Source organism: Myotis davidii, unplaced genomic scaffold (genome assembly GCF_000327345.1).
Source record: "Myotis davidii unplaced genomic scaffold, ASM32734v1 scaffold125, whole genome shotgun sequence".
NCBI lineage: Eukaryota > Metazoa > Chordata > Mammalia > Chiroptera > Vespertilionidae > Myotis > Myotis davidii.
Genome location: NW_006299390.1, coordinates 1,069,209 through 1,082,954, shown reverse-complemented (window position 1 = coordinate 1,082,954; position 13,746 = coordinate 1,069,209). Strand labels below are relative to the sequence as shown.

Genomic DNA, 13,746 nt, shown 5'->3' with positions numbered 1-13,746 from the left:
GAAGGGGCCCAGGACCAGAGCCACAGGTTAACTAATGCTCAAACTCCTGGCTCCTCAGCCCAGCCGGTGTGGCTTAATGGTTGAGTGTCTACCTATGAACCAGGAGGTCACATTTGATTCCCACCTGGGTTGTGGGCTCGATCCCTGATAGGGGGTATGCAGGAGGCAGCTGGTCGATAATTCACTCTCATCATTTATGTTTCTATATCTCCATTCCTCTCTCTGAAATCAATAAAAACATATTAATAAAAAATATATTAAAAAAAAAAAAAAACCTTTAAAGGAAAAATCACTAGTGATGATCCTACTATCTGAAGATATCATTTTGATGTTTATCATTCTTGGCTTTTCCTCTACACACACACACACACACACACACACACACACACACACACACACGCACATTATTATTTAAAAACCAGTGGCCCAGTGCACAGATTTGTACACATTGAAAGGAAATTAACTGAAAAATATTTTAATATCACTATTTGCCTTCTCTATAATAGAAGGGCCAACCAAATTCGTGATTAACAATGACAAATTGAAACACATGCGTGCTATTGGCGCCAGCGAGTCAACCTAGCCTTTTATGTACCTATAATAATAAAAGCATAAATATGCTAATTAGACTGGATGTCCTTCTGGACGAAGCCCAGGTCCCAGGTGCCAGAGGGAAGCTGGTGCTGGCAGCCAGGGGAAGGAAGGCCTACTCTTGCATGAATTTTGTGCATCGGGCCTCTAGTATAGACTAAACTTGCTTAATTAGACCTGCTTTCTGATTTAGCTAAACTTTTTCCAGCCCAGTGAAGCACCCCTACCTCTCTTTCAGGTAACTGTCAGCAACACAGCAGTAAATAACAACACGAAGCAGATTATCATTGTCGATCACGCAGGGAGAACAAAGGGTAAAATATTTAACTGCAGCAGTGTTTGACTATATTCTGCGCAGTGAGAAAACCTGAAGTCATTTTCAAGGTCCACCATTTCTTCTTTTCAGTCAGGTCAAGTTTCTAAGCTTTGTAAATCTCCGTTTTCCGGCTAATGAAAAGAAAATAGAATTCCACCTTTTCTCCTATCTACCTACTTAAGGACTTCTGTGAGGATCAAATGAGATGAAGCACGGGAAAACGCTTCACAGACATTTGGTTAAACTGGAAAATGTCGGCACCTGGCTATATATCAAGTTGTGTTCCTGGCTGAAGAAACTCCAAGAAGGCTAGTCACTACGGAGAGGAAGCTGGGCATTGCTACGTGACATCATTACCTTGAGCCCACAGCTACCGTTTCCGGGCTGGGCTGTGGGACACATTTTGTGCCATGGGGTCTTGGCAGCATGGCTGCGATTGGGTGGTGTGTTGCTCCAGGGTGGTGGCAGGGCCTGTGTCCCACTTGGGGGAAGCCAATGTTGGTTTGTCAGCGCCAGGTCCGTGGTGCCGTTTATTTTTAAATGGCCAGTGCGCGTCATGGCAGCTCCTGAGTTGAGCGTCTGGCCCCTAAGGGTCAGTGCAATTCATAGCTACTGGCCAGTCATCTGGTCGCTTAGGCTTTTATATATATAGATAGTAGGGATCATATCACACATACTGTTTAGTAATCTGTCACTTCATTTCATGATGCACTGTGAAGTATTTTTCATATTATTAGTTATTAACTAACAATACAAATTGCTTATTATTGCATGTATTTGATCCACTGAACGTGGCATATATTGTTTGGCCAATCTCCTACCAACCACTATTCCACTGATTCAGAACGTTTGGGGAAGAGAGATCCTGAACGAGAGCCAAGCCAGTTCTATACATGGCACTGGATAATGCCTATTCCCTGTCACAACCCACAGCACAGATGGGAAGATTAACAAGAGTGGGCCCTTTCATTGCAACTGCTCAGAACTAATTTTGAATTAGAGACAGATCTCTAACAAGTTTTTGCAGGTAGGCAAATAGAGGGCCTACAATTGAGTTACTGGAATGAAGGTTACTCTGTACTGACTTATTACACTCTAGAAGGGATTCTGTAGACCCCTCCAAACAGGTCAGCTTCCATAAGTCAATTCTCTTCATGTGACAACTGTGGAGAAGCCTGCGGCGGGGACAAGGGCTTTCCAACATTTAGAGCAGCGGTTCTCAACCTGTGGGTCGCAATCCCTTTGGCGGTCAAACGACCCTTTCACAGGGGTTGCCTAAGACCATCCTGCATATCAGATATTTACATTACGATTCATAACAGTAGCAACATTACAGTTATGAAGTAGCAACAAAAATAATTTTATGGCTGGGTCACAACATGAGGAACTGTATTTAAAGGGCCAGAAGGTTGAGAACCACTGATTTATAGGCAGAGGCAGCAGTGCATACTGACATCTCTCAAAAGATGGGACCTAAAACATTCTTTGCAGACTAGAACTAGATTTGATAAACAGTATGCTTTCATTTTATTTCCTGATCTTGTTAATCCTAAAATCTGTATCAAATGGTTATCCAACTCCTATCAGTTGAAAAAATGACCTATTCAGTAGATTTTTGTTGATTCAACATGACTGTAGAAATATATTGGCAGATAGAAACCTCTGTTAGAATTTTTCACTGAATTCAAGTTCGGGAGAATGCTCCGTAGATAAGATACAATCTACATATATAAAAGGCTAATATGCTAAGTGTCCCTCCCACCATCTGACCGGGCGCTATGATGCACACTGACCACAAGAGGGCAGATGCTCAATGGAGGAGCCTGCCAAGCTGCAGTGACTTGGCAGCGGTGGTTCTTGGGTGATGCACCCTGGAACCAGACAGGAGGAGCCCGATTCCTCACGGGCCATGTGATTCCACCTTTGACTGTGGGTTATGTTGTTGCTGGGCACTGTCAACCCCAAACCTGGTTTACTGCACACTTGTGTTTGCGTTCCACACCCTGTACGACAGCAACTTTGCAGAGTGCCCTCTCGCACTCCAGGACCCCTCGGGGGATGTTGGAGAGCTGGTTTCAGCCTAATCCCCACAGGCCAGGCCAAGGGACCCCACCTGCCAGAGGTACCCTGCTCACTCCACAGACACCAAGAGGGACCACAGAGGTTGGCTCCAGGGCGCGTCATGTCCTTCTTGCCCAGTCCTGCCCCCCAGCCACCTTCTAATTAATTTCCTTTCAATGTGCACAAATCCGTGTACTGGGTCATTAGTTATTATATAAGTGCTGAGGAAGCTCAGGTACACCAGAATCCCAGGAGGAGAGGGCATAAATCTTCATAATTTTAGAAAGGAGCAAACCCTACTGCTGTTACTAGAGCAGCTAAATTGTAAGTGCTAAGCTTCCTGTGAGAAAGGTGAGAAACTGCTGGATGCAAACCATTAGTGAGTCATGAAAGCATTTAGTGGGTTAAAATAATCAAATAAAAAAGAAATGTCAGAGCATATCACACGTAAGAATAATGACTGCTTCATGACACACGAGTGGGCATGTGTGGGTTTGAGTATGCCTGCATGTTTGCACGCAAATCGATGCCAGACTGTGATACAGAATAACTCTTACTGTAAGTCATGGTCAAAAGTTTGAAACCCATTTAGATTGACTATTGTTCCATGAGAGAAGCTAGAAATAAAAAACCGGATTTTTTAAATTATAAATTGATCAATCATTAATTTTTTGTAAAAATAGGTACTAGAACAGCGGTTTTCAACCTGTGGGTCGCAACCCCTTTGGGGGTTGAATGACCCTTTCACAGGGGTCACCTAAGACCATCAGAAAACACATATATAATTACATATTGTTTTTGTGATTAATCACTATGCTTTATGTTCAATTTGTAACAATGAAATTGGGGGTCACCACAACATGAGGAACTGTATTAAAGGGTCACAGCATTAGGAAGGTTGAGAACCACTGTACTAGAAGGTGTCACTATTCAAACTAAAATGATCCTTCAAAGTCCTCTTCTCATATGAGAACCTTAAGTGACTGTTTTAACAGAATTGGTCTTATGTAATACCCTTATATCACCATACTGTGACACAATTTTTTTTCTTAAACTGATTTTTAGAGATAGGAGAGGAGAGGGAGAGAGACAAAGACACACTGATATGAGAGCAAAACATCGATTGGCTCCCTCCTGCACACTTCCTTTTGGGGTTTGAGCCCCACAGCCCAGGCATATGCCCTGACCGGGAATCGAACAGGACTCCCTCTTCAATCAACAACCTTAAGTTCTCATATCTCAAGTGACATTATACCTGAATTTCCTATTACCAAAAGCTTGGATGAAATAAGAGAGAAGAATGATTATTTAAAGGACGTATTGCTTATTGACTACTCTAGTTTCCAGTACTGAGGCCATTTTTAGAAAGCCACATGACTAGACTCTTTTTCATTTTTACTGTATTTTCTAAAAAAAGTATTTTTCTTTGTGACTGAACTCTCTTACTTTATCTTCATAGAAATACATTCAAAGACCACTATATAGGGTGGGGCAAAAATAAGTTTACCGTTTTTCATATGGAAAATAATAATTAATAAATAATGCAAGAATAAATTCTGTGTTTTGCATACTCACAGCTATAAACCAATTTTGGCCCCACCCTGTATGCTGTTGAACATTATGGATAGTTTATATGAAGGCTTCTCATCTGGTATGCCATGGCCACAAAATAGTGATAAATATTATGCTGATCCCCTCAGCCCTCAGGGATGGTAAGATGCCATCTGAATGTATACATTTTCTCTGTGTGCCATGATGTGAAAAAGTTTGGGAAGTGATGGCTTATTGAACAAATAGCCACAGAAACATCTTATCTTCTATAATCTGCGATTGAAGACACCAGTTATCATGCAACTCAAAATTCCTTATAATCTGAGCTGGTAAAAAACCTATCTAAGCATTCAGCACTGAAAAGTATTTTCCCTTAAATTGGTATATTCTTACATCATGAGTATGAATTAACTCACTGTTTTTCTTTTTAAACTGATTTTTAGAAAGCTCAATTCTAAATTTTGTGCTCAACTATACTAGTTATCTTCAGTTTAACTACATTTCATCACTAAACACTTCTTTTAATATTCTTTTCAATAGTTTTGTTATAGAATTTAACCTATGACCTACTTATAGAAGTAGATTGGATTGAGAGTGATAAATGAATGAAAGAAAATATCAGAAAAAGATGTCTATATAATTATGAACTGTCTGGTATTGTTCAATATACTTCTGTAAAAATGGAATTAAAAAATTCCCCTAGAAAGAACATAATCAAATTTACCATCTCAATCTTGTGAATTGTAACTCAAAATAACACACACACACACACACTCATTAGTCACTGCATATAATTCTATACAGGTTTCTGGTTTGCATAACTTTTGAGATGAACCATAGGAAACTGCCATTGTTGTAGTTCACAAAGGAGTTAAATGTTGGCAATTTCATATAGCTCAAAAGGATATATCTGCAAATAGATATGGATATATTAACAGCAATAATAGGATTATGTCTCACCTAAATGACCTCAGCATTCGGTAGGACTTCCCTAAATCAGATACTCTTCTGCAGAATGGACCCACAGCCATCTCCATCTGAAATGTAAGAAGAAAGCACTCATAGCTTTTAATGCCAGAATCCTAAGGTGAACTGGAGATACACCTGGATCATAGAAAGTTGTAGCTTGTACTAAATTTAATTTTATCTTGACTGTGAGGCAAGTTTTAGAAGTCAATCAAATTTATTAAAAGATAAGAACTTAGATAACTTTTGTGCTTTTTTAGTAAAGGGCATAAAATGAGACGATTCCTTCAAGAAAATACAAAAATATTTTTGGTTATATAAGAGGAGAAAGTTTAGACCTTTTCTCCATTAAAAAGGTCAGACAAAGGAAGGTGTGAAGACTGACTTTGTGCCTATATTGTAAGTAGGCATAACAAGCTCTTTTATATCAAATATAAATAATGACGATTTTTACCAGGCTGGCTCAAGTGATTAATGCACGGACTCTGGAGGGAGAACATCTGTGTAAGAATTCCAGTCTTCAATGACTAGTGTGTGGCCCTAAACTTAGACTCTAAGTTCCAGGTTTCTCATCTTTCAAGCAGAGATAACATCTACTTCATACAATTATTCAGATAAATAGATAATTCCACACATGCACAGTGCCTTACATATATAGTAAGTCTCTTTAAATGTTGGCAATTATTATCAGTATTTTTAAAACTTTCCCTCATTTTTATGCTTAGTAAATTTGCATTCAGACAATAATTTAGCAACTATTGGTTTCACTTCTCTTTATTTTCCTCCTTTGATTGGAAATTTTACTTGTCAGTAATTGGAGATTTAGGCTACTTGCTCTTTACCTACCAACTGCATATGCACAGTGTTTGCATATGTGGCACTCAGGATGCTGTCTCTCCACTCCTGCTATAAAGAGGACCCTCGAGTAAAGGATGGTTTAGAAAATACTTAAGTACAAGGCTGCTCCCTGATAATGCAGCATCTTTCTTCAAGAAAAACATGCAAAAGGAAAGTGGGGGCTTCCTTCCTGCTGGCCATTCTTCTGAAAAACTGTTCAAATCTCCTTGCCATTGGAAGACCATGGAGACCTAAACAATCCCTCTTTTGAGAAATATTTTTGATTCCCAATCCATTGCAGACAACAAGCTAGACATGGGGATGAGAAAATGAATGAGACTGTCTTGCTTTCTCAAATTTAGCAAAGAAGGGGATATATTTATCTAAATGATATAATCATTACTCAAAAATCCCAAGGAAGATGTGTGTGTACACATATATGCACATATATACATACATACATACACAAGCATACAATGATTATTCAGCAAAATGACACGTGGTATCAAATGTATGAACTGAGTGTCAGGGGAGAACTGGAGGGTAGGGTCCTTCATAAGGTCGTGAGGGTGACGTCTGAGCAGGTGAATTTCTCTCTCTTTTTTTGGTTAATCCTCATCAGGGGATTTTTTCCCATTGATTTTTAGAGAGAATGGAAGGGAGAGAGACACAGAGAGAAATTGATTGCCTTTGTACTCGCCCCAATCAGGGCCACAGACCAAGCCTGCAACCAGGGTATATACCCTTGACTAGAATCAAACCTGGGACCTTTCAGTCCCCAGGCCCATGCTCTTTCCACTGAGCCAAACTAGCTAGGGCTGAATTTCTCTCTTAACACAGACACAGAGTATACACTAGAGCAGTGATGGCGAACCTTTTGAGCTCGGCGTGTCAGCATTTTGAAAAACCCTAACTTAACTCTGGTGCCGTGTCACATATAGAAATTTTTTTATATTTGTAACCATAGTAAAACAAAGACTTATATTTTTGATATTTATTTTATATATTTAAATGCCATTTAACAAAGAAAAATCAACCAAAAAAATGAGTTTGCGTGTCACCTCTGAGACGCGTGTCATAGGTTCGCCATCACTACACTAGAGGAAAACTCCACTTTGAAAAACTTGCTAAAATAGAGAAGAATAAATAAAAAGATTCTTGCCAACAATGCAAAACAGAGCAGCTTTGAGCTGGTGCTCAACTCAAAGGACAGTGGGTGGTGGGCTGTTCGGGGGCCTGTGTGTCTATTCTCTGTGGGAGTACCTGGTTTTTTTCAGAATGTGTCATTTACTTTACACTGAGCACAAAGGAAAAGTGTGATTATTATCATCTATCTGAGTTGGTAATTCCAGTCATGTACCTGTGTGTGCACAAGCGTGTGTATATGTGTGCACGCACGTGCGCGTGTATATATGTTTTTTACAGACTGAAATTATGTGAAGTATTTTTCATAAAAGCAAATAAGTGGCTGCAGGGAAAAATTATAATATAAAAGGATATGACCTCGAATGGCTATGTAATCTATCACGATGCAGGAGATTTCTATGCCATAGGACAATTTCAAAATGTTAAGTGCTTAAAATTAATTTCTCATCCATAACCATTTTCTTCTGCCAGAATTCCATTAAATAATAAAGGCCTGTTTCTAAAGGGCAGGAGTGTTACTCTGAGAGGAGGTGACCCTGCAATTAGCTGTGAATACAAAAATGGCATGTGCAACTGCCTCTCGTCAGCTCCCGTTTGGAGGGAATGAGCGGTCAGCTACAGGCCCGGAGAACTAATTACATAGCTGCTCCTTCCCACCACAGACATTTGGTTAACAACAGGGCATCTCTGGATGCTCCCAGGACACACCTGCCCTGACACTGTTCATGAGAAATGGCAATAGGAATTAGAAGAGAAATTAGAATCTTGATTATCTTGTTTTGTTTTCTGTTTGTATTTCTAGGCAAAAAGTGAAACGTAGATATAAATGTATACTTCAAGGACACTAGAAGACCTATAAATAGAAACTGCTAGAAGTACCCCTGAGTACCTATTTTAATGGTAACACCAGCAGTCATCCATTCCCTCAAGCAGAAATGAAACAGAGAAGCAGAGGGAGTGGTGCTTCAGAGGACATTGTGGACAAGCCCCTGAAGGGATCCGGAATGAGCAGAGCCCCATGGCCTTGGACAAGTTAGTGCTTTCGAAGGCTGTGCAATGAGTGTAGACACAGAGACCATGTGGTCACAGTAGGGAATTAATTACCTGTAGGAAACCACCTTGTGCTGTGACCTGATTCCTACGGGGCTGTGTGCTGGGTACTTCCTCACCATGAACCCTCCCCATGGCATCTTGCAACCACTTTCTCTTTCACCTGTGCAATGGTGTCAGTGGGGAGAAGTTAGGATTCCTAAAGAAATCTTTAAAATATATCATTATCTACCTTTGCAACTGGACTTTATGCTAAATAACCAGTATTCCCAAACATACTCCAGTGGTCTCTTCTTGAGCAATTTCTTTTTCTGTCATTTATGCCTGAATAGCAGGCATTTTTCCTCACAAGAACTATTTTCAAACCCACAAAGGATTTGTGTATTTCTGATTCCAGTGGCCTCAATGGCTTTGTTTAATTTTGAATACAGTTTCAATAATGAGGCAGTATACGGCTTTCTAGTCCCTGGTTGACGCCTGTCATTAATATAAATGCCAGGGTGACGCTATTCAAGTGTTTTCACTGACCCCAGAAAAATACTTCCACCCAAGTACGATTCTGAAAGCTGAGGTACAACAACACATAATTGCAGTTGTGGTAAGACAGCAAATCAAATCAAATAAATACTCCAAATTCACTTTAACTTTTAAAATATGGGTGGGGGTGGGGGTAACAGCTGCATAATATTTGCCAAAATCACTCGTCACAAATATGATGATGGTAGTACTTCTACCTGTCTTTCCTGCGACCACTACCCACAGGCCCAGTAAGCCATTCCCCAGGTCAATGGAGGGAAGTTCTAAAACCGGGGGACACTGTACAGGAGTGAACAAAGAAATCAGTACCATACAGACTGCAGCAACCAATGCCATTACAGGACTGGAAGATATACTATTAACACTGAGGAAATGCTGTGTTGTAAATGCCTTTCTCTATAGACTTAAGAAATGAAACACAAAGGATGCCTTAGAGCAGTGGTTCTCAACCTTCCTAATGCCACGACCCTTTAACACAGTTCCTCATGTTGTGGTGACCCCCAACCATAAAATTATTTTCGTTGCTACTTCATAACTGTAATTTTGCTGCTGTTATGAATCGTAATGTAAATATCTGATATGCAGGATGTATTTTCATTGTTACAAACTGACCATAATTAAAGCATAGTGATTAATCACAAAAACAATATGTAATTATATATGTGTTTTCCAATGGTCTTAGGTGACCCCTGTGAAAGGGTTGTTCGACCCCCAAAGGTGTCGCGACCCACAGGTTGAGAACCGCTGCCTTAGAGCATATAGGTGTTTCATTTACATAAAGGGAAGGGACCTCAGAAAACGTCTGGTTTACTGGGCAACATGTTTTAAAAAAAGAAGGAATGCCAAATAAAATTCATAATGATGAAGCTTTAGGAAGGTGGGGGCTCAGCCCTGCTGTTGGATGCTATGCATTTTGAGCAGGTGCTTGCTGCAGTAGGAAGGGTCAAAAGACAACACTTTCCATCCTTCAAGACTCATACGGAACATATTAAAATGAGAAGCAAAAACAAAAAGCGTCTTCTTCCTACAGCACTCTCCTCTGGCCATCTCTGCTGCCACTCTAATTGGACTTGAAGTGCTGCCTCCAGGAGAGTGACTCAAGAACCAGCTGGAGCAGAATGCAAATAAACTGGTGGGGGAGGGAGCTCAGCGGAGAGGAGGAGAGGAGCGGAAAAGAAGGAACAAAATTAAGAAGGAAAGGGCAAAAGAAGAACAAGCACTCATTTGCGTATAGCTCATAACATTTTTTATTAATAAGAGCAGGTCTTGGTATGTCACTGTGTCTTCAGTTCAATAACTGTCTGTAAACCCAGTGAGGGACAAGTAAGACACTATTATATATAATTCTCTTTAAGCTGAAGTTTGCCTGTAATAACAAAGCAAAATGTGCAGGTGCCTGTGAAGGAAGGTTATAAAAATGGGAAAGGTTAAAGGAGCCACATTAATGATAACATTCATTTCTATTTTCACGCTAAGGCTACCAAAGGCGTATTTCTCAAAGGAAGGCTCTTTACTGTGGTCTACTGATCTCAGGCGTATCACTTGGGGATAATGATGACTTATTTCTAGAGGGACTGATATGCAAAGAGCCTAGTTCTTGAGACATTATATTATGTACCTGGTTCCTTTTGGTGGCTCTCTCAGGTAGGAGGGAGCACGGCCAGCCACCACCCTCATCTAAGCACCTGCCACATCCTTTCCTCCAGGCAGAAAGAATAAACCAAGACCTGCCCATAGACACACACAGGAATACTGAGGGACGTTAAATGTTGTCTGTCTTTATGAGTGGTGGGGGAGGGGAGGCGCGGGGGCAGGTCTGGGAAACCACTACGAATAATCCATTTGAATAACTATTTAGTCTAGTAAAGCTAGCAACTTTGAAGGGCTTAAAAATGATTTCACCTTTGACATGCTACATATATGCGAATTATCTGATTCTGAATCTTTTAATAAAAGTGTATGTTTCTTTTTGCCTCTGATACTATTAAAAGGCTTAAAAACATGTCTTAAAGGACAAAGAAAAAAGTCCTTTTTATAAAAGCTGACTGTGGTTCTGTTATTTTAATGGCATTTTACCTCATCCACATCACATAGCTTGGAATGATTTCAAACTGGTCATATACAAAAAGGGCACTCTGGTTAATACAGGGGCCCAAGTGCCCAAACGCTGTCTCCCCGCCCACTGTGCAGCTACAGGCATTAAAGCACTGTCTTGGGTGGTGAGCTGGCACCAGAGGGTCAGATGTGCTGGAGAGCTCCTTCTCTTTACAGAGTTTGAAAGGTAACTTTCATTGTCTGCATTACTTCCTAGCAATTACTCTTATCAATACTCCCCTGCCCTGGTAGGACAGTAAAACAGTGAGGAAGCTCCACATTATATAAAAGTAGGAAATGTTGCCTCACTGTGGAATGAGTGACTGCACCTTAACCACAAAGTATCCAAGATGAGTGATGATTCTTTTGTTAAATTAAAGAAAAAAATATCTGCTATGAAAGTACCACTAAACTTTTAAAATTATTATTAGCAATTAGGTTTAAATAAATTTATTGTTTTCATCTCTTTAAACTACTGAAGAAGACATATTTAATCTTTTACTTAACAGAGAGTATTGAGGCTGAATGTTTCCCCCTTTGTAGCTGTGCATCAATTTACCTGTGCAAAATCGGCAGCAAGTCGCATTTTCCCGCCTTCGCCGAGAGGTCTTATGAGACTGGCATTGCGGATAAAAAGTTCAATTGCTCTTTGGGCAATAGCTTCAGTGTTGTCAAAGACAAAATCCAAGCACTCGAAGTGTTTGAAGTAGTCACTCATAACCCTGGCAATGAAACCTTGGAGCTCCTTCATGTACAGAGAACAAGGGACATCAGGCCTCCCTGAGCTGGGTAATGACCTGCAAAAGAAAAAAACAGCCAATGCACTAAAGGGACTATTTGGCTTTTGTTCTCCCCTCTGCCCATCAATCCTGAGCATTTCCCCTCCTCCTGGTGCTTATTTTTATTTTTGCTAAGAGTTAAAGGGCATATAACAATGTTTACATTATATTCTAAAGGTTGTTTTAAGATGTTAGGAGGATTACTGAGAGAATCGTAGAATCCATTTACCTAAAGATTTTTTTTTGGGGGGGTGGATCTTATTTATTGACTGATTTTAGAGCAAGAGAGCAAGAGAGAAACATCGATTTGTTGTTCCACTTATTAATGAACGCATTGTTCTTCCATGTATGTGCCTCGACTGGTGATCAAACTCACAACCTTGGTGTACTGGGACGATGATCTAACCAACTGAGCTACCTGGCCAGGGCAGCTCAAGAGTATTAAAAATGAAATAGATAAGCACATGTCTTAGATAATGCATGTGAGTGCCTTACATACTCTTTGACCTCTAAGGACTCTTCCAGATTTATAACTCTTCATCCACTCATATGTTTTACCTGGTTAGTGAATTGAATAGTGGGTCCTGAAATAGCATTTTACACTTTATAAATGCTGCCTTTCCCAAACAAATTCTTGGCAAAGATGATTCTGCTATGGTCCTATTTAATCTGATCTGTCCAACAGAATTCTGACTGTGGAATTGGTTATGTAACAATACGTACCGTATGCAATTTTTCCTCCCAGTTGATGAGATTTGAAAAGGCTTTTAATTGGGTCAATAGATGATGCCAGCTGATGCTCCATGAAATACTATTTATAAGTGTTTATAACTGTTCTTTAAAGAATGTATTCAAAGAATGTGAAATATTTATAGGAAAGAAGAGTTAAATCAAAATTAGAACTCACCTGATATTAATTAACTAGCCAGTGAGATCACTGGCTACACAATACTGAATCGTTTTTAAAATATAAGTGTTTCCACATTCTGAGAGTGACATAAAGAAAGTGACAATGGTCTAGAGAAAAACTGACTCAAATGCAAGAGAATGAGATGAGCTTATTTTCATATACAGCAATGGTTATTATAAGTAGGATGCTTTCAGCAGCAGATAGGAATAGAGGAAGTAGTTAGAAATTCCATTCAAGCTCAGGGACTGCAAGAGACACACAGGGAACCAAATGGCTTGTCTGGAAAGAATCTGCATGAGTTGTGGGGATTTAGGGAGAAGGCTATTTCCCCCCTGCACTTGACCTATGCCACCATGCCTGTGTTGGTCCCCCTTGCCCTAACACACATGGCATTAGTCTGAAGTACTTCACTAGCTGCACCCTGGTGACTCCGAGGCCCCGCCCTGCCAAGCTGGCACATGGCTGTGGGCTCTGCTGGTGGCGACTAGCCTGGGCCTGTGCTGCAGTATTTCCTGAGAAGCTCCTGGGGAGTCCGGGTGGGCTATGGGGGTGACAGACACAGGGGGAGGCTTAGTTCTGTGGCTTACGGTGAAGGCCTTCTGCCTGCATGCCTGATGGGTGTCACCTTTCCTCCACCTTGCCCAATCTTAATCTGCTTTTGCCTGATGAACTCGACTGGCTCATCCCTAATGGCTCTTGAGACTCCATGCTGCCGGGAGCCAGTCCATCCTTGCTGTTTCAAGGGACCTGGCATATATGGTATACTGTTCTTAATATGTCTGCTCACCTTCTTGGCACTATGTGTTTTAACCAAGGTCACCTCTCTGAGAAAGGTTGTTTCCCCAGGTAGGGATTTTCCCCTGAAGTTAGGGAGGGAATAAAACCTCTTAACCCCTTCCCCAGCAGAA

At 40.6% G+C, this 13,746-nt stretch overlaps 1 protein-coding gene across 1 annotated transcript in view; it reads right to left on the bottom strand.

Moving 5' to 3' along the window:
- The window catches only part of COG5 (component of oligomeric golgi complex 5), a 183,936-nt gene that overhangs the window by 17,793 nt on the left and 152,397 nt on the right, over positions 1-13,746 (bottom strand). The window contains exons 18-19 of the mRNA XM_006774876.2: positions 11,709-11,946; positions 5,480-5,556 (exon numbers count right to left, since the gene is read on the bottom strand). Of these exons, the coding sequence (XP_006774939.2) occupies positions 5,480-5,556; positions 11,709-11,946 (315 nt within the window). The remainder of the gene's footprint in view (positions 1-5,479; positions 5,557-11,708; positions 11,947-13,746) is intronic.